Source organism: Diorhabda carinulata, chromosome 2 (genome assembly GCF_026250575.1).
Source record: "Diorhabda carinulata isolate Delta chromosome 2, icDioCari1.1, whole genome shotgun sequence".
NCBI lineage: Eukaryota > Metazoa > Arthropoda > Insecta > Coleoptera > Chrysomelidae > Diorhabda > Diorhabda carinulata.
In genome coordinates, this window is record NC_079461.1 from 20189613 (window position 1) to 20217165 (window position 27553).

Here is a 27553-nt window from a genome sequence, read left to right on the forward strand (position 1 = left end):
GTTTGGATAACCATAGCCTGGACAATAATTAAGCATGTCTAACTAACTAAACACAAACTGCAGTCTTGGTATCACAATTTTCTAATCAGGAACCAGTTGCTTGGTTTACGCCTTGTTAACCTCAGCAACCAAACACAAACTATAATTTTAGTATTATAATTTTTTACAAACTGATACTAGTGAAGCAAGTTTTCTATTATTTCTACTCTGACTTCAACTGAAAATTACATTTCAACATGTTTATTGCTTTTATGTTGTAGAAAACAGCAATAAAATCGAGATTTATTACAGTTTTTACCATTAACCAATTTTTTTTAACACTTTAATTGCTCCCAATCCAGAGTCATCTTCTAAAAATAATTTTGATGTGAAAAAATAAGATATAAACCAAACACCCAGTATATTCTTACTGTCAATATAAATTTCTTTACCCGGCAGAAGATTTTTTTATTTTGTAATATTCCAGAATTTGTTAGATCATGCATCCTATAATGTTAACTGTACATGTTCAAAGCAACAACCAACGTTGCCATTCTTCAATATTTTTTTTACAATGCAAGTATTAATATTGCGGTTTTAATTTTTGAATATATGTTAGTTAGTAAGCAGACATGCCTCTTCAACGCACGACCGTTTCGATAAACTGATTTTTTTAAATTTGAAATTATTCATTTCAATTTGATGGGAAAATCGCAAGCAGTTCTACAGAAAAAAAAATTATTGTATTATATTGTTTATAATACTGAAAAAGTCTCGGTTATAAGTAGGGCTACAACGTTTGAATTCACCACTAAGGGCTTAGGTATAAATTGGGACCTTTAAATTGTAATATCATGTCAAGGAGGCTCTAATTTTAGGAAAGCACTGTATATTGGAACTTGAATAATTTCTGATGGTAATCAAACCTGATGAATGATAATTTTTATTGCAAGTATGAAAAACAGTAATGGAAAGAATAATTGAGGATGGAAACAGCGTGAAAAAGGAATAAAGAGAAAAGATAGACCACATTAAGAAACTGGGGACCAAAACTTCAGAGGTATTGAAGATGATGACGACAAAGGTTATAAGACCGTGGAAGAAATGAGAAACCAGAACCTTCATCGAACACCTGAAAAGGTAAAAGGGGAAGAAAAAAATATTTGCGTTGAAGATATTTAGACCAACTTTGAAAATATTGAAGACAAAACTTGAAATACTTCAAAAATTAACAACATACATAGGATTGTGATAAATACTCTGTCAAATTTGTCAAAAATACATATTTAGGGATAATCAGGGATCCTGGTTGTTCCTGATAATTACAAGGAAATTATTTATATTCAAATTAATTTTGACAGCTGTACTGAAGTCCTCACTCACCGGTGGTATCAGCTAGTGAGTATGACAATCATGATCTTTAATTTTCATAAGAAGACTGATCTACTGCACACAAACGTAATATAAGGGAATGTCTAATTGGGCATCTATTTTGACAGATATAGCTGAAGATCTCACTCACTGGTGGTGTCGGGTAGTGAGAATAAAAATGATGGTCTCCAATAAGACTCACCTACTTCACACAAAAGAAATATTGGTCAAATTGGGCATCCAATATGTCCAATAAGAAGTTTTATTTCATTTGATAATAGTAGGTTCAGTTCAATCTTGATTTTTCGTAAAATATTTATGGCGATCCATTGAACCATCAACCATATAGTAAAAAAAACAGTTTCATAAATTTCTATTCATAATGTTAACGTTTTGTAGTCCTAGAAAATATCGTCGTAAGCTCTCCAGGGTAGTTCTAGAGCATTTTAGAATATTCTAGTATATTCGGTAACAGCTGAATCGTATGGGGAAAAGTAAAATTATAGGGGAAATTATATCCTCTATAACTTACTGATAATAAAAAATCTGTTTGGTATTATACCATTCATTAAAAGTGAAAAGAAGAAATTTGAATAAAGTTATAGTATTTTTCTGTAGAACAACTATGAATTGTATCCGGTATACCAATTATTAAATCCACCGAGTTGTATATCAGGAATTGTTCATCGTAAAACTATGAAAAAATATTATTCTATGCTAATTTTCACGTCTTCTAGTTTTTTCATCGATTCATTTCACTAAAGACTGTTGTACTACTTCCTGCCGGATCTAATTAACATAACCTCTAATAACCAATCAACAATTCTTGATATATATATATATATATATATATATATATATATATATATATATATATATATATATATATATATATAACCCGAATATCTGTTCATGGGATAATTGTTATATTTTTGTTAATAGAACATTCACGTAATATAGGATCGCACAAACAAACTCACTTTTTTTATGTAATTGGAGCGCGAGATCTGGTAAAAGTGCCAAACCGGGCCCTGTCGCTAACGAAAACAATATTTTATTAGTAATTTTAGGTAATCGAGTTAAAATTATTTTTAAAGGAGTAGAAATAAAAATAAAAAGCTAGTCGCGAATTTTTTAGTTAATTAATTTGAAGATTTTTTTTTTATTATTTTATTTACATAGTTTTAGTAATTTTAATATAGTGTAGTGTGTAGAGTAGTGGAAATATTTAAATGTCAAAGTCGTGCCCCCCATTCGTGAAATGAAATTGTGCAGCTCCATATTGGGGTAGAAAAGTCCAAAAATGATTTTAGGTTAACATAGTTATACAAATTCTGTTAAAATTATAAATTATTTAAGAAAATACATGTAGAGCTGCACAAAATGAGAATAAATTGCAATTTATTAAATAGAATAATCATATTTAATAATTAAAAAAGAAAAATCACACCTAGAATCGAAATCATAACTTTTGTTGATAAATTATCTTCATTTAGGTCTATTTTAATAAAAATTCCATTTAAAAGCATAAAATCTTGACTATTCCTCAAAATGTAAATTTTTTATGCTTCCCAACGAAATTTTAATCCTAAAATCAAGTAAATCAAATAAACAAAACCATTTAAAAAAAGTCTAAGAAATGAGAACTTGAAGACATTACAATTTTTTAGCTCATAATTAATGTCAACTTTCTCAACTATCACTTTGACATTTTAAATATTGTTAAAATGGATATTTATGAGAGATATTATGAACTGATTTTGAAATAATAAGCAAAAAAAGCGTGAAGTTTTAGTAACACAAAACACGCGCAAATAAATTTATCCACAACCAGATAAACAAGTTTACAAGTGAAAATAGCTACACAAAACAAAAAATTATAAAAATAAAATTGCACACATAAAAAATTACTAAAATCTACCTATCTAGTAACATCAATTGAAATAGTAATAAAAATTGTTGAAACTGAATATTCTGTACATTTTTTAGCTTTAAAATGAATAAATTCACATCGAAATAAAAATATTCGAATGAACATGTCAAAAAACTTTAGATAAACAACAGTCAGTAATTATGGAAAACACTGTATATTGAAGGAACTTCTAAATATATTTTCTGATGGTAAGAATGCATACAGAAACTAGAAGAATAATTGAGGAAAACAAACAGGAAGACAAAGAAAGGTAGCCAACATAAAGAAACCGGTGACTAAAAACTTCAAAGACTTTAAGAGTACAAGATCGTGGAAGAAGCTGGCACAAGAGGAACCAGAACCCTCATCTGACAAAGGGAAAGAAAGAAAGATTTATCTTCATTAAAAATATTTTGATAAACCTCCAAAATATAAAAGACGTAACTTGAAATACATTTAAAAATTAAAACTAACGTAGGATTGGTTCCTTCTAGTCTAGTTCATATCATCAGTTAATTTTCCCAGTAAAAAAATCATTAGGAAAGGAAAAATATCATTAAATCGTAAACAGATGATTTAAAAACAAGTATAAGAGGTGGAGTACTGGGTAAGCTGATACCTTATACTCATCTAAGCTTCTGTCCAAACTATTGAAAAATGTATGGAAAGAAATACTCAGAAATGTACAATATTTATTGAAAGTCAACCTGCTAATAAAACTCTAAAAATAGAGATTTTTTAGTCCAGATACTGAATATACAGGAAATGAAGAAACTAATACTAATAAAGGAGCAATGAGCCTGAAGTCTTTCTATTGTGGTTTTAAAAGAAAGATAAATCTCATAAAAGAGGTACTCTCATCGAGCTGGAACACGCTTTTAGTATCCCAAAACCCAAAAAGTAATAGGATCTTGATAAAAAAAACTACTCCTCTGACTTTGGGGTGTTTGATTGAAGCATCTTCTAGGTATTGACTTATGGCTAAGAAACACTAACTTTGATACAAAAATCTATAAATAAAATAAGAATAACTCAATGAGCCATGGAGAGGTCCATGTTAGGAGTGACAAATGGAACTGAACTGACCGTGTCCCTAGATAATAGATTGGATGCAACATACGAAAGACTGAGCAAAAAAGTTAAGAGAGATTTATGTCCAGTAGTGGAGGAGGATAAATGATGATCCTCTTAGTTGCCTACTTATAAAGCGATACCGCTTCAGAAAACAGTTCATGCAAATTATATTTTTGACAAGAAACGTGGCAAAAAATACCGCTTTTGATAAGAGGTGTGCAAATGGAAGAGTCGTAGATTTCAAAAACAGTTCTTATTGAAATTTCTAATCTACATCTACAAAAATAGCAATTATATAAAAAAACTAACAACAAAAAATTGTGAGAAAAGACATATTGAGTTAATGGATCCCAATACTTATAAACATAAAATAAACAAAAGTACATTAATTGAAAAAATATTCTGCAACTTTTGAACTGCTACATTTTGTTTATCAGAAAAGTTTAAAGACCAACTGTTATTTGTCAATATCTTATGAAATTTTTATAAATAATGCCAACTTGAAATTACTTAACTTCCTATACTATCGGGAAAGTTGACAGATGGGAAATTTTTTAAAGGCATGTCGAATTTCTAACCTTATTTTTCAAAAATGTTGGCACAATTTAAAAAAATTACACTTACCACTTACTATGTTTTCATAAAAATGGATATTTCAAAAAAAGCAGGTCGCACAAATAGCAAAAAATCGAAGAAACAACAAAATCAAAAACAAAAATTTCTTTTCGAATTGAAAATCAGCTTCTTAAGATGTTGTTATCTCTTGACAAAAAAAAATAATCGAAATCAAAAAAAGCACAAATTGGACATTCAAACCTACCGCCACTGGATGCTCGCCTATTTGGTTTAGCGTGCGTCGCAGAAATAGAGCGATGCACGCCTCTATGTTGAGGACTTTGTATAGCTGGTTGGGGCGCAGCCTGTTGTTGTCCGGTCATGTTGCGCAAAGATAAACTGCTACCGCTTCGACTACCATCACTTTCCGGCTATATTGAAAGGAATTTAAATCAAAAATGCAATAAAAGACTTGTCGCGATGATAAATTATTGTTAAAAGCTCAAATGTGTTAAAAAAATTATTGTTAAATGATAGAAGTTTGTTATAAAAAAATTGAATTTTGTATTTTTTTGAAGAATCATAAGAAAAATTTATTAAAAAAAATTATACCGGATACTGAAAAAATATAGAACACTGGACAAAAGTAGGTACTAAGAAAATAAGATGAACAGGACAATTATCGGTATCCTGTAATGGTCTAGACAAAAATGGAAAAATGTAAGCAGAATAAAAATCAATAATTATAAACTAAAATTTGAAAACAGGATGGAGTGATAAAAAATAACAAGATTAGGGGATCCACTTTAATGAATATATTAAATAATGGGTAATGATAGAATAAATTAAGATGATGACTATCCGAGAGACCTGATCATTGGAAAATGCCTTTCAAAACCCATTAAACGCTCTGAATAAAGTTTTTTGTTACTTACGTCTGTACTTTTTCTTCCTAATAGCAAATACGTCGCGAAAGCGTCGTCGTATTTTTGCGAATCTAACGAATTTTCTACATCGTACCTATTGAAACCTAAACACACTAAAGCTTCTATCCTTTTTGGATCGCTCATGTCTTGTTCCGGTTCGACGTAAGGTTTTAATTCGTCGTTCTCGTATCTGAAAATTAAAATCGACAAAAAAAATTAATCAAAAATCATCATTTTCTTTGAAACATCGTCGCATGTTATTGAATTTTTGAAATTTGTCAAAGACGATATCAAATGGTATAGTCGTTGCAATAATCCAGTTCGGGTTAAAAATTTAATTTATTCTGCCAATTTTTGATATAATCGAATATTAGTAGGAGGTGATGATTACAAATCACTTTCTTTCAATTAAATTAATTATTTTATTGATAATATACATACTTTAACATCCATCCAATATTCAGAGAATCCCTGAAAGTAAATATCATCGTGTTGTATTTATTTAAGAGATTTAGCGTATTTGAAATAAGGGAAAGTCACACAAGGTCAAAGTCACTCAAACATAGTCAAAGTTAGACAAACTGTACTCTAAGTCAAAGTCAAATTTTCACAAAATTTGTAGTTCTTTTCATATACACAACCGTAGTCAAAGTTAGACATATGTAATCATAATCAAAGTTATTCAAAAATTTGTAATGAATGTCACACAAATATTTGTAGTAAAGGTTATACAAGCATACATAGTCAAAATTACAAATAGTTAATGTTTGACAAACATTTGTAGTCAAAGTCTCACAAACATAATCAAAGTTAGACAAATTGTAGTCAAAGTCAAATTTACTCAAAAGTATTTGTAATCAATATTACTTGTAGGTTATACAAACACTCATAGTAATGGTGAAACTCACACAAACATCTGTAGTCAAAGTTAGACAAGCATCTTGGTTAAAGTCATACAACAACAAACAAATTCCACTAACATTCATAGTCATAGTGAATATTCAACAAACATTTGTAATCATAGTCAAAGAACCACAAACATTCGTAGTCATAGTTCATGTTCAACAAACATTTGTAGTCATAGTCAATGTTCAACAAACATTGGTAGTCATAGTAAATGTTCATCAAACATTTGTAATTAAAGTTAATATTTAACAACATTCATAGTAAAAGTTCCAAAACATTCATAGTCGAATCCTAGTTTTGACAATGTTTGGTTTACAATCGAATCAAATAAAGCAGTTAATGTTTTTCATATAAGTATATATATATATATATCACATGCAAGTTTGTTTTATTTAGTCACAATTCAAGAATTCATAGTCAAAGTTCCAAAAAAATTCGTAGTCATAGTCAAAGCAACACAACATTCACGGTCCAAGTTACAAAAGTCATAATTGAATTCTACTTTTGACAAAGTTCGATTTGAAATCGAACCCAAATAAAGGAGAGAATGTTTTTCATATAGATATATATTTACACCATTTACATGCATTTAAATTATATGTTACAAAAGAACTACACCTTCAATTTAAGAATTCATAGTCAAAGTTAGACAAACATTCGTAGTCATAGTCAAAGTCACACTGAAATTTTTTAATAAATTTGATTTGAATTCGAATTAAATAAAACAGGTTTATATTGACATTGGGTACTGCAATGACTAATTTTGGAAAAAGAATTGACAATCAAAATATTCATTTTTGATTTTTTTTGTATATATAGTTACATATATTCACATGCTTATATTCTACAAAAGAACTACACCATAATAAAGTTTGTTTTATATAAAATTAAAATTAAATAATTAGTGAATATACTTAAAATAATGAAGATTGTCAATATGTGAAATCATCTAAAATTTATTTTGGTGTAATTCTTTCAGTTTCAATAAAAAGCTACTTTTGGTTTAGTCCACCATTAACTAATGTTCGGATTGGCCTTTGACATAAATATGTATGTACCGATTCACTGAGAACTGAAAGATTTATTGTGCCCCCTTCTCCGTACATTTTACTGAGGATTACCTCAGAATTTATTATCCCTTATTTATATATTATTCCCTTATCATTTTAGGACCTCCACCAGTTTCAGTTTAGGTTTATTCAGTGTCGATCCCTTAGATACTCTTCCAACCCACAGCATATGCAGTGCACCAATTTCACTTTATATGTTATCTTCTGGTCACTGTTTTCCTGTTTTAATCCCACTGTGTTTCCCCGGAGATTTGAGTCCCTTTTGGTGTTAATTATCAGTTATCCTTCTACTCTAGTGAGTCCTGGTACTAATATGCCTGAATATTCCCACATCATTTATAAAAGTGCTCAGTTTTTTAATTACTGATTGGCTCTTTTATATGATTTTTATACTTTGATTTCTATGTTTTTTATCTGTCTAGAATTTAATGGATCTTCCATATGATCCCAAGCTTTCAGGCTCATAAATTTTCTTTGTTTACCGTTTATGTACCATTTGATGGTATTCCTTTCCTGTCTAGTAATGGTGTTTCCATACATCCCGTGGAGAAATTTCTGTTCATAAACTAACAAATAAGCCCTTTCCGCAGAATTTCTTTTCTATTTAGTCTGTGTTTTATTATTTTGTAAAAACTCTACCATTGTTTATATAGAAATAAAACGATGCAAACACTAGTTTATGGCGGGCAGTTATCACTAATAGAGTTATTGAAAAGACTAGAACATCAAAAAATCAATACAAATCTGGAAAAAAAGGGATTAGGGAATATAAAATAGAGATAAATGGGAATTGTTTCAGGGACAACTTATTTCAGTGTTCCAACATATTTAGAACACAAAAAAAACAAAGAAAAATGGGAATCGTTATGGAAATAAACATACGGAAATGATTTTAGTGTTCAACACATTCAGGTATAGAGAAAATTGAACTCCAAATTCAAAGAAATTTGTTATAGAAGAAAATGAGCAGAAATTGACTAAACAGGAGAATTAAGAAAGAAAAATGAAAAATATGAAGGTAAACGATATTTAAACATGAGAACCTATAAAGGAAAAAGAAGAATGTATGTTAATTATTGCCACAATTAATTTCGTATTATTTTCAGGGTGATGCTTCCTAATATTTCTGATATAAAGTAAATGTGGCATTAAACAACATGTTGTCCCTTAAAAGCACAATTAGAACACAAAAATAAAGAATAATGGGAATCAATATGGAAATAATCATACCGGAATGATTTTAGTGTTCAATACATTCAGGAAAAGAGCAAATTGAGTTCCAAATTCAAAGAACTTCATTTGTTATAGAAGAAAATGAGCAGATATAAAGGGAAGATGAGAATTGAAAAAGAAAAATGAAAAATATGGTATAAGATATTAAAATATGAACCAATAAAGAAAAAAGAAAAATGTATGTCAATGGAACTGCCACAATTAATTTCATATTATTTTCAGGGTGGTAATCTTCTATAAATTTTTTATTTGAAAGTAAATGTGGCATGTAACAACATTTGTGTCCCTTAAAAGTATAATTGGGGGACAATAAATAAATAAAAATGAGAATCAATATGGAAATAATCATACCGGAATGATTTTAGTGTTCAACACGTTCAGGAATAGAGCAAATTGAGCTCCAAATTCAAACAAATTCATTTGTTTCAGAAGAATATGAGCAGAAATTGACTAAAAAGAGAGAATAAAGAAAGAAAAATGAAAAATATGAAGGTAAAAGATATTTAAGCATGAAGACCAATAAAAAAAGAAGAAAAATGTATGTCATTAAACTGCCACAATATTTTCAGGGTAGTACTTCTAGAATCTTTCTGTTTTAAAGTAAAAATGGCATTTTGCTTCGTATTCATTATTTTTGAAGAATATACCACTATGGATGAAATTGGGATGTGGAAATAAGAATACTGATTCAAATAGAAAAAAAAAAACAACATCGATACACATGTCACAATACCAATCTACTGACGACATCAATTGATTCCAACTTAACTAACCCAACATACCCCTGGTTCATCCACTTGTCCTTCATGATGGTTTCCAAACTGGCTCTTTTGGCCGGATTCAGAACCAGGAATTTCTTCAAAAGATTCTCGCAATCGGTACTCATGTAAAAAGGGATTCGATATTTTCCTCTTAGAACTCGTTCTCTTAGTTCTCTCAACGTCGATCCGTCGAAAGGTAGACTACCGGATACGAGCGTGTAAAGGATAACGCCTAACGACCAAACGTCCACTTCAGGACCGTCGTATTTTTTACCCTGTAACGCGAAATATAATTAATAAATTCATTAGAATTGGTGAAAGTGCAATTTTTTACAATTATGTATAGAAAAATAATACTTACTTGAAAAAGTTCGGGGGCTGCATACGGTGGACTCCCGCAAAAAGTATCTAATTTATTTCCAGGTGTAAATTCGTTAGAGAAACCGAAATCGGCAATTTTTATATTCATTTCACTATCCAACAATAAGTTTTCAGCCTTTAAATCTCTGCAAATACATAAAATGATAATTAGAACAACTAAAAGTAATGCAAAGAATTCATAAAAAGTTCATTTTTTAAATGCAAAAAACTGAGAGAATTAGATGTTCGCGACCTGGTCGAAAATCGACCCAGGCGACACCCCTGCAATCGTAAGTCACTGGCAAAAAAAACCGAACACGAAATTGGATTTTTCTTAGTAAATATGTTTCAAAATGATGTAAAAGATTGTAATGTTTCTTACTCTCACATTCCAACAATACGTTATGATCTATAACTACCCTTTTTATGTTTGTTTACAATAATGGCGCTACCTAGGGGTAACTGATCCTTATAAATGGTCATCTACCCGACCTACCGGTATCAGTTAACCATCAATCGTCAACTGATATACATCTTCGTTAAAAACCAACAAGAATTCTACCTGAAAATGGACATAACAAGTGATCAAACAGCTGATCAAACGGTCATTGAACATGAGTCAGTCTGCTGTTTCTAAAGTTTATCATCATTTATCAAAAGACTAAGAACTATGAACCTCACTGATGTTCAAATCCAACAAGCGATCAGAGAAACGCGAGGAATAGCTGTGAGTGGTTGTAGAGTCGTAAGAAGATAGTTAACCTTGAGCTAAAAAGGCCATCTAACCCCAACCGGGCAACTCGTCTACGATTTGCCGTTAATTGGACAAACAATGCGGTTCGCTACTCAGACGAAAGCCGAGTGTATCTGCAAGGTAGTGGCAGAAAAAGACGAGCCTACAGAAGACCTCGAGAAAGATTCGCGCAGCCAGATCTCGTATTATAAGAAATAGATTTATATTTTTATGGAAAATGTGGCAGAAAAAATTTTGTTATATACAGCAGGATTCCCGTAATAATTTCCCAAATTCCGTAAAATTTAATGAGTATTTAGAAAACTTTGTATATTTTCATTAAATACACAATTTTAAATAAACTGTTAAAACATCATATTCATATTTCTTAGTAAATATTACTTTTTATCTACTGTCAATAAAAATTTGTTATCTAGTTAACAGTGTAAAGTAAAATTGTTTTTTTTTTTAAATATATTTTATAATATCTGAATGACATCGTTGCCATAAACAGAAATTTTATCGTACTAGTTGTCGACTCATTATTTGTACCAAGTTCTTGATAAGATTGAAATCATCAAATTATCAAAAAAATCAGGTTTATAAAACTTTTTTTATTTTTCTCTTACGTACCAAACGCTCCATTGCATCATAAGTAGAAAACAGCAAACAAAATATCAAAGAAAAAAATGGTAATGCTGTGGTAATCGTAGATCGGTTACTAGTCCAAGTTATCACTAATAGAGTCACAAAAAAAACTTGTCGCATATGCCTTACGACGGATTTAACAAAGTGATCCGACTAGGATAAAAAATTTTCATCATTCAAGTCAACGGAAAAGCAAAATCGAAACGATCGACCGGTTGAAATCGGTTTACCCGCTAAACGAGACGACAACAGCCTGACTATGCACCTACAAAGCAAACGGGTACCAGCAGCATCTCAAAATCAAGAACAACAACCCGTCAGTAACCAATCACACGATGTACTTCTTTGTAGAAGATGATGCAACAGCACATCAACTACTCCAGCAAGTTTAGTTCGATTTGTACAACATTATACACTCTAATTCACGACATTATGAAACTGAGCTTAATAATCAAATAACTTCATATGCTTCAGAAGAAAATGGGCAGAGATGCTGGACATTAGAAGGGTAATGTCAACCTGCCCTATCACAGCCTCCCCTTCACCTTATTAAGATAGAGGTTTTCAGCGAAGCCCACAGGTTAATCCCGACAGAAAATCGAAGCCAGGAAATTTAACAAGTCACCTAAGAATTCTAGAACTGTTAAACCAAAAAAATAATGGACCAACTGTACAGCATGATAGACAAAGATATCCCATTCGAAGTGGTCATGGGTCAATAAGAATCTTTCGCAAGCCTGTAATGGTACACAGACTAAACTGGACCAAAATGCATGCTCTCCATACCTCTAGGAACATCACTCTCCATTTTCCAGGTAGAGATGCCAAGTGCAAACAAGCTTTAAAAACACTGCTAACAGAAACAAAGTAACCCCTATGGGGCTACCAGATCCTCACACCGGGCAATGAGGAAGCAGCCTTGCCAAAAAAGGGACCTTAAACCAGTCTGTGTCCTCATGAGATGCCACATCAATAACGAACTGAACGGATGGCTAAAGAATCAGATAGTATCACTGGAAAAACACTTTAAGCCCAGGAAATCCAAAGGATTCATAACCACATCACTTCTCGTGATGACCAGAAATGACATCAAACTCATCGGTCGGTCTTTTGAGAGGTCACTGCCCTGTCAAATACCACCTCCAGATGATAGGCATTCACAACTGCAGATTCTGGGAGCAAGCCATGGAAACAGAAGAGTATCTACTTTGAGAACGTCCTGTCCATTTGAAAGATTTAAGTACTACAAGTAGTACTTACACATTGGGAAATGGGACACAAAACCCCAGAAAAATAGCCTCCTTTGGAAGGAATTTTGGAAGCAGAACAATGATGTAAGAGTCTTGTACAAAATATCTTGTAGGTATAGGTTTAGATTGGCTATGAAGCCAAAACGACTGACCAAAAATCTACAATGGCTTAGAAGGACGTAAGTAGAAGAAAGAAAGAATGTTAAAGAAATTAGAGAACGTAAAACAAAGAAAAATTGGAATTATTGTGGAAATAATCGTACCGGATTGATACAGAGACAGAATATATAGGGGTGCCGAAATGTAATTTGACAGACTATGGAACTCCAGATTATTATTCCCGGAAACGAGCAAAAAAAGCGAACACAGAGGTCATTTTCTAATAGATTATTTCTTCTTTCTTAGACCAAGTTTTTGTTAAAAAGCAAAAACGTTCGAGTGAATAATTAGTTATTTAAAACTAAATTTAAAATATTGACACCAATAACATATTTAGTAGGTCATCTAATTCGTAATACCAAATATCCTGCGCCTTGTTTAATTAAATACGATTCAAGGAGAAAGTTTCCATATAAGTACCAATTCAAATAGACGTGAAAAATTTTTAATTAAATTTTAGCATAATGTCAACTACTACATTTAATTTATTTCCTTTTGTAACTATATAAGGAATGAATAAATTAGAACAGGGAAAACGGAAAAAAAATTAACGTAAATGAAAATATTGAACAAGCTACAACGAAAAGAAACTACTGCAATCTGTGGAGCTTGGAACCGACTACCAAATTTACTTAAAATGGTTGTATATTTTAATTAAGAAATCTTCTTTTAACCATTGTCTTTGACCCAAGAACCTCTAATGGGTATATACATCATGTTCGAGGCCCTTCTGTGGTGGTCCGGTCCTACTAGGAGAAAACGAAAGTGTGACCGGACGGAGTTCAGCGCTTCGTATGTCACAAGGTCCAAGAATCCGTTCCTAACTATAACTATTAAAGTCCTACTGAGTTTTCTACCTTTGGATCTAACGATTCGCAACCTTGAAGTCACCCTACAAGCTGAATATCCTCAAAGAACTGCCGACTAGACCAACTGACCATGCGAAAATCTGGCGCAGGTGTGGGTGAATGTCCAATCATTTTGATAGACAGAGAACCTATGACAGTTAATAATAAGGGCTTGGATGCACTGATGATTTTGAACACGCCATATTAAATAATGGAGCCACCTAGTACACAGATGGCTCCACGTTGAAGAACGACCTAAACTAAGCGAATTTTTCTCGCTCGTGGAACTTGCTACCGTCTTCCAAGTCTCGGGATTCGCTGTAATACTCAATCGAAGCCGCCCACTATCAAACAATGAACTACTTTTTGATTCAACCTCGACAATGATTCATATTGAAAATTACAAAAAACCAATTCAAATTTGACCTCTTGAATGACTCATCTACTTTTAGAACTGATGAAGCCGCGGTATATTCAAATTCAAAAACACATACAGTTACGAAGAAGCTCGCGAATTGAGTCCTTAGTTCGGCCCTGTCCAGCTACAATGAAATTTTAAAATTCGGCGAACTCGCGCGGCATCTTTCACATTTTTTATAAATGGCGGAACTCGTTTGATGTTTTTTGTATATAATTTTTTCAGTAGCAAGCGGTTTATTTCTTCTAAATAATTTCTAGAACTTTGTAGAATTTTCTTTAGGTATATAAATTATTCGTGTAAACGCAGTTATTTAGTTTTAAATAAATAGTCGCAGTGAAAAGAACGAATTAGTGAAAGTAATCGCAGAAATTATTTGAGTGATATTTATAAGTAAATTAATGTAAGTTATGTGTATTGTTTAGTGTGTAAATAAATACGAAAAACGTTACAATATTTGGAAGGTGGAAACTCACCTGTGTATAATTCTTTTTTGATGGCAGTATTGTACTGCAGAGACGATTTGCCTAAACTTAGCACGAGCTTCTTTCTCCTTCATCCTGCCGTGCAGGACGAGATAATCGAATACTTCACCACCTGAAGCGTATTCCATAACCAGGTACAAAGTTTTTTCGGTTTCGATAACTTGAAATAGTTTCACTATATTCGGATGGTCTAACATTTTCATTATTCTTACCTTGAACAAAATGGATTCGTATCAAATTTTTATAGAAAGTACGTTTCCCTATTTCAATAAAGAAGATCGCGCATACCCCCACCACAATTCAGACACCTGTGAATGGATAGGACTTTTTCTCTTTTACGTCTTTGCCCAAACGCTCAACCAAGAATAAGAAATTTAATTTGAAAATCGGTAGGAACCAGATCGGCGCTGTAAGGTGGATAATTAATCAACTTACAACCAAATTCCAAGCGTTGTCAAGAAGGAAACACCTGTAGTGAACATTCCACGCTTGTTTTGAAATACACGTTTCACAGTAACGTTCGCAATCACTGTTGTCCCATGGATTAGATGAGCTAGGACGTAAAGGCAGTGAATCTACTTTGATCTATTGATCTAGTTTGTACCCCGGAATGTTTACCTAATAGGTATAAACGACTTTGCAAAGTGAGGGAGGACTAAGAAACTTAAATGTAAGTACCGTCTATGGATTGCCTCGCACTTACAGTTCGACGATTTCCTTTGGTTTTTGCAGAAACGATACGAGCTATAGGGAAAATAGAGTTAATATTAAAGATAGAGAGAGTAAGATGTGGGAGCTTGTTTAAGTGGACCCGTACTGGTGATTGAGAGAGAAAGAGCATCGGTATATACCGCTCTATATCTCTCTCGTACTCAATTCTGATTGGATCGTCATGGCATCAAGTTTCGAGTTGTGGGAACGGCAAAGGAGGAGAATAACAAGTTTTGATTTTAATGGTTGCTACACAAGTTCAATAAAAATGTCATTGCACTTTACCAATCAATAAAAAACTTACTTCTCTAAATAGTTTTTGGAGTGAACCAGGTGTCAGCTGAGTTTTATCGATGATCTTGATTGCCACCTCTTTTCCCGTCGGCACGTGCTTGGCCAATTTGACTTTGGCGAAATTACCTTTGCCGATAGTTTTGAGTAATTTGTATTTGCCGATGGTCGGTTCTTCTCCCACTCTCGATCTGTTCCGCATCGACGCAGAACTGCTGCGCGTCGATTCCACTGTACTGTCATTGGTCTGTAACAAATAAAAGAAATTTAATTTACAACATCTAGTTACTAATATTTGAGATAATATTCAACTGTACCTGGTTTTTTATTGTATACACACAACGTCTAAGCGTAAATCGTACGAAATCAGATTTCAAATATACGAGATCTGGCTATTAAATAATGAGGCCTCCCCTCGCCATACACATTTCCATACGTTTTTTCTATTGATCGAAGAGGTGCTAGAAGTCTTCTTTGGTGAGAGACTTTAGGAGATCTGCCGTTTTTTGCTTTACCGCTTCCATCGACTCAAATTGGATCCCTTTCAAAACAGATCTTCTTCTAACCTTTTGTCATATGTAATTCCTCGAGTAAAATTTTTTTAACCATTTCTTTATCGGCATTTACATCCGGATGCTCATTCGACTATCTGCATGCACAATTTGGTTGATTTTGGTCGCTGTTTCCGGAGTTGAAACAGTCACAGGGCGACCTGGACGCTGGCCATCTTCAGTGCTCTCTCGGCCCTCACTAAAGCGGTTACAACACACAAAAACATGCGCACGAGATAGAGAATTGTCCCTATAGGTCTGTTGCAACAATTTATATCACTCAGTCGTTCAATTTAACGAGAAATTTGACTACTACTCGTTTTTTACTCCACCCGTCTACGGTGCCTCCTAGGCTCGTTATTTAATAGCCAGACCTCGTATATCATAAAAAAAATTTTTGTTTGAAAATTGAATATTCCAAATTGTAGTAAGTAGTAAGACAGATAATTCGTGGAAAATCACTTTTATTTGTGTAAAGTTAATTAATCTTAGAGGATACAAGCTTTGAAAACAAAGACCTTCAATTATAAATGAGCGAGGCGTAATTTGCACAATGGGTTCAATACTTGGGACACACTGTAAATCATAGATGAATTAATTTACAAGGCCTACGTCAATGCGAACCAATATCATTTTTTTCGTCGTTAATTTTGCATTAGGTACGGTTACGTAAAAACTTTCAATTTAAACATTTTAATTTAATAAAAATTAAAGACCTCACAGGAATGTTGAGATAAAACAATAAACAGTAGAAAATATTTGCTAAAAGAAAAAAGTATTTATTGTTGTTAAACATTAAAACTCCGTTTAAACGAAGGAATAAAGTTCCTTGAAGTCAAAAACTACGAGGATTGTATGAAAAGTTTGATACCTAACAAAAAACAAGACACTTTACAACAAAGTAGACGATGCTAATGGTTATTTTGGTATTAAGTGCGTGAAATGTGTGTTTCGTTAATGGCACAAACACGAATTTTATACACGAAATGCAAACATTTTTTTATAACTGTGAACCAGATTTTACATCGTCTAAAATATATTAAAAATACATAAATTATCGCTTTAGAACGTTATAATTTGAACGAAATAGTTTCAATAACAAAATATTGATCCATTTCTCTCCAAAACAATAGATGAAATAGTGGAATCAACCCTTCAACAGCACCACGTCTCGGGAATTTTTGTTGGAAGTAATTATTCAAACTTTACTATCAATTTATTAATCTAATAAGTGAAATTGTTGTAAGGTAACAATTATTGTTTTTGTTAAGAATATATCCTTTAAAAAGTAATATTTCATGTTTACGAGAACGGTTCTAGAAGTACCTGGCCCAACAAAGAAAAGTTTTTTGACAGTTGTACGAAAAACTTGGTTATGTCGATCAGTTTTCTAATAATAAATTCATATGTCTGAGGCACTGAAAACACCGCTGTGTAAAATTTTCTGTTTATATTTTCTTTCCGATGCATGAAGGCTCATGCAGAATTCTAAATAGGGTTCCATACTCTCGCATTGGAGGAAAATGTGTATAGAGGTTCCGTCTTACGTAGCAAAATATTTTTCTACTCGAAATAGTCAGGTGTTCGTTGAGGCGGAAATGTCCCGACATATTAATCTTCTTTGGTTATTTCCTGAAGTATATGGTTATTCTTCTCAATACTGTTTTTACGTCTGTTGGGAGGAGGTTCCTTTCTACTTTATCTCTCTTTAAACATTTTAGAGTGATTCCTACTATCTTTAACACTTATTCGTTTCAGCTCTCCAAGCCATATTTGGTGTACAGTATGATTATAAAAACTTCTTTAGTTCAACATCAACAAAAATACTATAAAAATGACTATTCGTCAACTTGGTATACGAATCAGTGGGAGCAGCAACATCTGTTTGAAAATGTATATGCATGACTGACAAAACGAAATGTTTATCGTTTTTATTCAACCTCCGATCGCTCCGTGCACACGCTAAGCGGGCGTGCGAAGCTCTCGCACTACTTATTCCGCCATTGTTGACATTCAGCCGTCAGTCGGCGTTGTGTTACAGCCACGTATACATTATTAATACTCCCGCCAATTGTGATTCTTTTTCTACAGGCTGAAGGCCATAGTGCTACAGATATCCATTGGAGAATGAGTCGTGTGTATGAGAACAACTTCATAAGTGATGGTCTGGTGTCGAAAGTTTAAAGATAAGCGTAATGATCAAGGGGACCAAGGACGCAAATATGTCGTTTAGTTAAAGAAAACCCTCAGATTCGCCATTAGTGCTTTGTCTACGGAATTTTCAAGGTCTGTTTGAATTCATTGGCGGCAATTTTCTTTGAAGAGGGTATTGAAAAGGTTTTGGTAATAATTATTGTTTTATATGAACTCGTCTTTTATTTATAGCCTATCGGTGATTGAAACAAAAAACGGTCCTCTTAATATTTCAATGGAAGCTCTGTTTTTAAGTGAATCACAGTAGTCGCAGTAAGATATGAAAAAATAACCTTCAATTTCGTTTATATATTATATTATATTTTTATTAATAAATCAGTCTATCTAAACGTTATCACAATGATAAATATGAGTATCTGATACGTTATGTCAAGTTGACAACGGTTGATATGTTGTAAATTTATATATTTGAATTATCAGGAAAATGAATGGTCTATATAAAAAAACTTACTTTGCGTGAAGTGCGTTCCCTAGAAAGCCTAGGCTGTCTTTTCATATTATTAACGGGTTTTTCCTGGGCATCAGAAGCTGTCCTACTCAAAGGTTGTTTAATAACTTTCGGTTTACTTTCTTTGGTATCCATGCTTTTTCTTTCTTTAACATCTCTGTTAAAATTTTGCGGTTGTTCGTCTTCTTCTTTTAGTCCTTTACCAGGTAAATCTTCGACTTCGCTAAAATGTTTGATAGGACTCAATATGTGTTCTTGGGATTTGAGAAGTTCGCCGGATACTTCTAAAGGTTTTGGAGTTAATTCGACAGGGGCTATTTTAGCTTTAGTGGTAACCGTTGCTTTGGGATTGAATTTTTTAATCAATTCTTCAAATTTCTTTAGATTATTTTCTTTTTTTTCGTGTTCGTCCAATTTGCTGATGATGTTTTCTACGTTCTGTAAATGGGATAGGGCACTATCTAATGTATTGTTGTTTCCGTTTAAAATGGTACTTAGAGCAACTGGCGAAGCTTGTTTTGGTGGAAATCCGGGTGGTGATCCGATTAATTTTGGACTAGGTGGAGGCACAGCCGTATTTACACTATAAATATTAACACTTTTTCTAGTTTTATTAGTATTCCCTTTCTGAGAGAGAGCTAAGGGACTGCTTGGTTTGTGAGTACCTTCCGGTACTAATTTGAACGCTATAAGGGCGTTTTCTTGTTTATTCAAGTCATTGGTAGCGTTACTACCTTTTTTACCTACAGCCAATTTCATTTTTTCGGTTGTAAATTTCGAACAAGCCGTCGGGGAAGACTCGTCCGATCTTCCACCTTTCGCTAACTTTCGATATAGTTCCATCGTATCGCGACACTTTACACTCAAAGGGAATTTTTCTTCGTCGGGCACTTCATGAGAAAAAGCGTCTTTATACCGATCGGAATATTTTCCGGCTTTCGTAATTTTTTCTCTTCTATCTTTCAAAGTAGTCAATCCGAGATCATGTTGGTTGATCTTCCAAGGGCTAACTCCTTCGCTCATATTTCAATTCTGTTTGGACAAAGAAGTTGGTTTAGTAGATTCGAAGATTCTCCAAAGCCCTTTTCCCAGCTAGACATAAGCGTAAAAGCGAGATACCACCTGAACGATACACAAACATACAACACTTAATTTACTCAGTTCATCAAGTACCGAAAATTCAAATTATTTTCAAAAATATTGTGGAATAATTTAAAAAGCATGATACTCATATCAATTTCGTTCTATTTAAAATAATTATTTTGAGATTGTTTAACGAACTATGTGAGTACATGATTTTGATTGTTTCAAAATCGACTCAAATACTTTAGAAATTTCCAAATAAGACATGAACATGTTGATAAAATATTTTATATAAATAACAATTATTACATCAATATCTACGTTATTTTGAATATATCGCTAAATAACACTCAATAACTGTTATCTACTTGTGAATAATGTTTCATTATACACTGTTTAACTTTACATTCAAAACTTGAGGTTATAATACGAGGTGAATGAATTTCAAAACAATTAGGGTTAACATCTGTACCTTATAACAAAGTATTGCACATACTTTAACCGCAAATAACAAAAGGTGGCAATCCTAACCACCATCTACAAGGTTTGTTACAATAGTCACACGATTCCAATCATAAGTAACTTAGATAGCCACCGTACAGTCCCTACGTAGTTCCCTGCGACTTTCTAGATCTAAAGTGAAGCTCAAAGACCTCGTTTGTTATTACAATAAACTGATGAAAGTAATGCGACGAATGCGCCGAAAGCAGTAGCGAAATAAAAGTTTCAGAATTGTTACAGGAAATGGAAAAACCGCTGTAAAGGAGCCGTATCGCGAGTGATTCTTAATTCACAAGTTTTTGGATAATGAAACTTTTCCTAATTACCGTACAGATACCGATGTTGGTGAACGTTCTGGTCGTCCAATTGAGATGATTACTCAAAAAAATCCACAAATTAGTTATATCTAATTGTAAATTGAGATATTTGAGACAATAAAGACATCAGAAGGCAGCGTGTTTACAGTTATACAAGAACCTTTGACCATGAAAAAGCTTGGGTACCGCGTTTACTCACAGTAGATGAAAAACAACAACATGTTGATGATTCGGAGCGGAGTTTGGCCATGTTTACACGTAATAGATCAGATTTTTTTCGTCGATATGTGACAATGGTTGAAACATGGATCCATCACTTCACTCTGGAATCAAAACGATTATCATGAGAGTGGACTGCAGTCGGAGAACCACGTTCGAAGCACAATAGTCAGCTGGTAAGGTTATGGCTTAAGAATTTTGGGATATGCATGAAATATTGTTTATCGACTGTGTCCAAATACTACAAAGAGTTATTGAATCGATTGAATGCAAAAATCAAGGAAAAAGCCTCATATATATATACTGTTTCTCCAAGACAATGCACCGATTCACAAGTCGATGGTTAAATTGAACGAATAACACTTCGAATTGCTGCCCCATCCACCGTATAATCCAGATCTGACTACCAGTGACTACTGGCTATTCGCTGATGTTAATGAAATGTTTATTGTAAAAAAAATCAGCTCAAATGAAGATGCAATTGCTGAAAATGAAGCAAAAGACAAATCCTTCTACAAGCACGACATCGAGAAGTCAGAAAAGCGTTGGAATGAATTTATTGCTTTTTAAGAAGATTAAATTGATAAATCAACATGGATTTTTGGCAAAAAAATGTGTTTTTCTTAGTTAGTCACACGAGTTTTTGAGGGATGTGTTAAATATGATTGCTCAAAGTAGAGTAAAAACAAGGTCAAAAATTCAGTTACAAGCACAAAGATGGAATCAATAAAATGTCATGTTTCCAGTACAATATGTTAATAATAGAATTATAGAAAGTATAGAGTGGATATCAAGATCGGAAAATAAAAAAAAATTATAAATAAAAAATGGCGGTAGATAAAAACTACTCCCACTATAATATAAGAACCAAACCAATAAAAAACGACTCGCAATCACTAAATGAATTAAAAACTTTTCATAATTACATAATTATGTAATGTATTTAAATAGCACTTAATTTATTATTTATGTTTTCACAACACATTTTCGTACGGTACTTGATGACGTAAGTAAAACCACTGTTCGAAGATAACGAACCGGATGGGGACTCGTAATTCAATAATATTTTTTTCTAATTATTTTTTTACCTGTCGCCAATCGGACAATCGCGCCGAAATCAAAAACGAAACTGTTCATTTTGTTATGTACAATAATTTTCCTTGAATCGAGATATGAATCGAGCAGATGGCGCAAAAAATTATAACTACTAGATCACAGTGCGGTAAACAACGACGACGACGAAAACAATGAAAGAGCGAAATTTACAGCTGATCTCACACGCTCTTATCACTTGCGACTGCGCAAATTATCCAATTCTTCTATTCTTTTTTTTTTCGTTTTCAATAAAAATTAATATTATCGACGATGTTTGGGAGATAATCGCGATGATTCTACTCCACCGACTGTTGTTTATTAAACTGGAACACATACGAGGTATTTCCAAGGTTGTTGCTAGATTGTTATATATAGTACAGTCGATAAGTAACATTTTTCATAATTATTTAACCAGTCGAAACTAAAGTTGCAGGACAACTCAAAGTTTTTTAGGAATATAATAATTTGAGTTTTGGTTATTAGAAATACTTTTAAATTTCGACTGGAATGGTGTTGAGAGTTGAAGACTCAAAATAAAACTATCCAAGAGCTTTGTCAAAATGACAACGTTTCGATCTTTTAAGGAGAATTATCTCTTCGTGCGGAGTATGTAAATAAAAGATCGAAACGTTGGAATTTTAGAAAACTTTTGCGACAGTTTTACATACTAGAAAAGACAGCAATTTCAACAATATTTTTAATGTTAAAAGGGGTCTCTAAGGTAATAAATGAGCAGGTGGTTTAGTTGACAAAACTATGTGTCTCATAGTGAAAGCGAGTTATTTTACTGCCAATTACCTGCTTAATTTTATTGAGAAATTTAACTCATGAAAATTTCATGCACTAAAGTTGCTGCTTGGCACCTGATTCAGAAAAAACTGAAAAAGAAAACATCTTTTTTGTATATTGATATTCTTCAACGTTGGTGCCCATGCTTAACTAGACAGCTACACACCACCGGGCTCGGACAAGCGGCTGATGTAGCCGAATTGGGAGGACGAAGCCGGGTTGCAGGGACATTATAAAATCCTACCTCTGAAGGATAAGCATTCATTTTCTCGAGAAGTAAGGGTTAAGTGTCAAATTATTTCCGATGGAAAAATGAATTTGGTCCAATGGGACAACAATAATGTTATTTTGACAAATTCCAAAATCCACGAGTTGGTATTCCTCTTTAGAGAAAAAAGAATCTAAAATCAAATCCCCCTAGGGGTTTCTGAGCAAAATGCTTATAAGGGAGCCATCCATTTGTGCGATTCATATCCACATATAGGATTAGAATGAGATCAAAAAAATGGCGATGGATTTATTTTCCTAGGTCATAATTGCCTACATGATCCAAGGATGACTATTCCATTGGAGGTTAAGATCTTAGGATATAGATCTTTTGCAATTCCAGGACAAATGTCTTCTATACATTCGACGGCATTTTGATGGAAAGATGTACTACAAAGAAAACGATGGTGGACAATGAGAAGAGCTTACAACAACGGTGGAACACCAGAAGCGTGGAAAATGACAATAATCGTACCTATACATAAGTAAGAGAAACTACAGAGGTATGGCGCTACTAGATACTAAAACAATAGAAAGGAGGTTGAGAGAATATGGAGAAAATTTTCCAAAAGCTTACGATAATATTAATAGAAATTATTTGTATACCATTGTGAATGATCCAAACATTCCAAAAATGGTTATAAGTCTTACTAAAATGACACTACAACCTACGAAAATGATGATGAAGGCAAATTTTTGGGAAAATGACGCTCAATACACTTGAACCAGCGATGCTTCTACTTCTTTAACCCATCTGAAAGATTTGCAAAGTGTAACTCGTTGGTGGAGTTAACTTTTTCGTTGAAGTCGAATATTTACCCAGACAATAACATTCCAGTTTGGAAACAAAAATAAATCGCACGGAGCCAAATCTGAATAATACGGTAGATGGGGCAAGAATACCTGGGATTTCAGCTATTTTGATTCAAAATTCTCAATGTATATAATCATAAAAAGTTTTTTTCTTCAATCTTTCACAGTAATTCATAACTTGACTAACAAGTTCATGATGAATCCTTAATAAAATTGACGTCAATTCTAAGTAAAATACGTCATCATTTTTATTTTCGATTATTCGTAATTGATAAACAAAAAAGGAGGTATGTCTAAGAGGTCCTTTGCATTTTAAGTTAATATAAAAGGAAAACTAAAATTGGTTAATGAATTTTTACAAAAAAAATCTATCTTTTTACCAAGACTGTTATAGTGAGTAGGTAGATACGTTAACAGGCAATCGACTAGTCGAAAGTAAGTACCAATGTGGTGGAAATGATTTTATTTTATACTGGGTCATGGTTCTTAATAGGTACCACTTTTCACGCCCACGTGCCCACAAAAAAAGTGAATCATATCCCGTATGGCGTTTCTTTAAACAACGTTGCCAAATGCCAAGGATCTTCGATCGTACTGCTATTTTGGCCGAGAAAGTGTCTAAAAGGACTAACTAAAAAGAAAAATACCGAAAATGATCGATATAGATAACTAAAAAAAAGTTTTAGGTCCAAGGATTAAAAATCAAGAACATTTAGAAGCATAAACATACCAAAAGGTCCAATAAATAGAAATTTAAAAAAAAAGTAATGTTAGTATCTTTTTTGCTAATTGAAATCGTGTTTTGAAAAATTGAATTCCCTTATTCGATTGAGGTTAATTCTAAGGGATGTTTTGCTACGTCTAGATAGAATAGAAGAAATAGTAGTTCTTGTTCTTGTATGTTCTAAGGAAAGGATGTAATGAGAAAAATCGTTAACTTCCACTTGAAACCGTAGAGTTTTTCATATATTAGAGATATTGTTAAAATTTGTAGAAAAAAGCTTCTAAAAACTGGAAAACAAACAAATAGAAGTCATTTACAGAATAGAAGGCACTTTCCAGTATAAATGCCCTCAAATTATTGCGGAAAAAGATTATGTCTATTTGATTTCAATTGGCAAGTGATTGTGCATTTTTTTGCATTGTAAAATATTGAGCCCTGCAATGAGGCTTATTCTTTGCGGTAAGGAGTATACAACCACAAATTCTTTAACATCACCCCTACTTGCATGCGAAGTTCGAACCCTCTAGTTTTTCTGGCCAAAAAATAAGAAAGATATAACAAAAATGACCATAAAATGGAGAGGGGTGGAGATGGAAAGTTTCGACCTTAGATAGGAAATCATCTCGCAACTAATTGAACCTACATGTGAAATTTAATTTTTCAGTCGCTTTTCGTTTGACCTGCAGAGGTGAGCAAAGGACAAAAACCACTTTTTTTGCACTGCGATCCCTCGAAATATTCATTTGTTTTCAACCAAACTCTAATAACATCAATCCGCCGCCAAAAAAAGCCATGTATGCTAATTTTGAACCAAATCGGACCCATAGCAATTGCTCGAGAGACGAAAATAAGAATTGTAGCTTATACAGATATATATAAACTACAGACATTCGAAAAACCATCATAATCGTGTTCCTTTTCCTTTTTTTTTGAAAAATTCGACTAAAAATGCTTGATTGTTTAACACGTTGACTGCCAAAGAAATTTCCACAATTCCATTTAATAGCATTAAATCATTAAAAATGATAATTTAAATGACAAGTTATCACTGACAGGTATAGAAAATGTAGGATTTTAAAAAAACTTTTATTTCTCATTTGAATTATGTAAAAAAACTCTTCAGGGGAGGAAAATTATGAGTACACGAGTACAAAATTATTTGGTAGTTGGCAGTCAACGTGTTAATGAACAAAGTGGACATTATTTATGAAACACCCTTTATAATTATTAACAATATACTTTCTTCTTTCTACTTAACTTTGTATTTAGTTAACTTAAAACGAAGGTAACTTATAAGAAATATGATTTTTTTTTAATAACCTTCACAAAAAATAAAAACAGTTATTTATTGATAATTAAGAGGTCACCACACAATAACTTTTTTTTTATTATCCAATAAAACTGGAAAATTTATTTTATTGTCTATTAATTTTTTTTTTCGTTTTCAATTCCAAGGATTTGACAACAACGCAAGCCTGGCATCGAATATATAATTTAAATAAATGTTGCACATGTTCGGTTCGTGTTTGGCAATAATATTTAATAATTAATATCAGGGTCGTAACTAGGATTTATCAGATGTTTCATATAAACTTTTAATAACTGAATTGAACTCGACCTTGAAATCATAAGGAACAAGCTCCGACGAATACGATGGAAGTTCAAGCACCGCTAATGCCCGTTGTTGAATATTTTTGATGATAGATCCAGACACGGTCTCGTATTATTTCATAAAATGTTAAATTCTGGGCGTTTTTTTTAATAATTATGAGGATTACTCGCCTCTAAGCCTCGCCAGTTTTCAACAGATAGCTTAGTAGCGAAACCATCTTTCCAGAGACCGAGGCTTGATAATGACTATCGAGGATCAACTTATCAATAATAACAACTATAAAAAAATAAAAACTATTCCTGCCCACACAATAACACTAAATCGATGTTGATTCTTTGTTTGAATTGTATAAATATAAATAATGGGAATTTGTTAAACAGTCTCGTGTGAAATCAATAAACAATTATTTTTAAGTATTGTTAATAAATAATAACAATTTATGATAATTTTTTCCAGAATGTCTTTTTATGACGAACAGTTTCCTCGGCATATACACGATCTAATGATCTACACATCTCCTAAACCACAAATTTGATTAAGTTAAGCAAAGAATATCTTTTTGTTAAAAAATGGATCAAAAATCTCATTTTTGTTATCTTTAGTAAAAGATACGGATTGTTAACCGGTGGGCGCGAGCCGCCCCTGGTCTTCAGATAGTAGTGTAGAATTATTTATACCGTCAAATACTTAATTTCGCAATTTATAAAATGTCCCGGAACACCCTGTATATATTTATTGAGCAATCGAGTATCTTTGTGTCTTGCGAGGCTTTGTTGACCTTGGGGTCCGTGTTTGCACTCGATAGACGATGTTAAAGAGAACTAATAAACGATTTTAAAAATACTGAAGTCAAAAATATCCCTTTTTAAGTAATGGATATAAAATATAATGACTGTTGGCAAACACAACAAAACATCCAGTATTTTATGTCGTAAATATCTTCATATCAAAATTCAGGAATATTTACGTTGAAAATATTCATTTATCAATGTTTCTAACATATCGTACATAGAAAAATATTCCTTATTTATACTTAACTAGGTAATTACTTTCTGATGTTTATATATAAAGATACTATTCATAAAGATAAAAAAAATGTCAGCTTAAGGTTATTAAACCAGATAAGGATAAGAATATTTACACAAAGACTGATCGTAATGAATTTCTAAAATATATCACACTTTGTGCAACAGCTACATTCATTAATCAAATTATGTCGAAATCAGTAAC

At 32.6% G+C, this 27553-nt stretch overlaps 1 protein-coding gene across 50 annotated transcripts in view; it reads right to left on the bottom strand.

The window, feature by feature from the left end:
- The window catches only part of LOC130903774 (MAP/microtubule affinity-regulating kinase 3-like), an 86811-nt gene that overhangs the window by 25487 nt on the left and 33771 nt on the right, over positions 1 to 27553 (bottom strand). For 6 of the 50 annotated variants that reach the window (XM_057816072.1, XM_057816067.1, XM_057816073.1 and 3 more), the window contains exons 1-9: positions 22112 to 22720; positions 18907 to 19935; positions 15704 to 15937; positions 14680 to 14900; positions 10149 to 10293; positions 9800 to 10062; positions 5827 to 6007; positions 5157 to 5322; positions 2331 to 2387 (exon numbers count right to left, since the gene is read on the bottom strand). In XM_057816072.1, the coding sequence (XP_057672055.1) occupies positions 2331 to 2387; positions 5157 to 5322; positions 5827 to 6007; positions 9800 to 10062; positions 10149 to 10293; positions 14680 to 14900; positions 15704 to 15937; positions 18907 to 19926 (2287 nt within the window). In that variant the 5' untranslated portion in view covers positions 19927 to 19935; positions 22112 to 22720. Of the gene's footprint in view, positions 1 to 2330; positions 2388 to 5156; positions 5323 to 5826; positions 6008 to 9799; positions 10063 to 10148; positions 10294 to 14679; positions 14901 to 15703; positions 15938 to 18906; positions 20026 to 22111; positions 22725 to 27553 lie in introns of those variants that run through there. The other 44 variants (XM_057816074.1, XM_057816069.1, XM_057816080.1 and 41 more) reach the window with 24 other exon arrangements.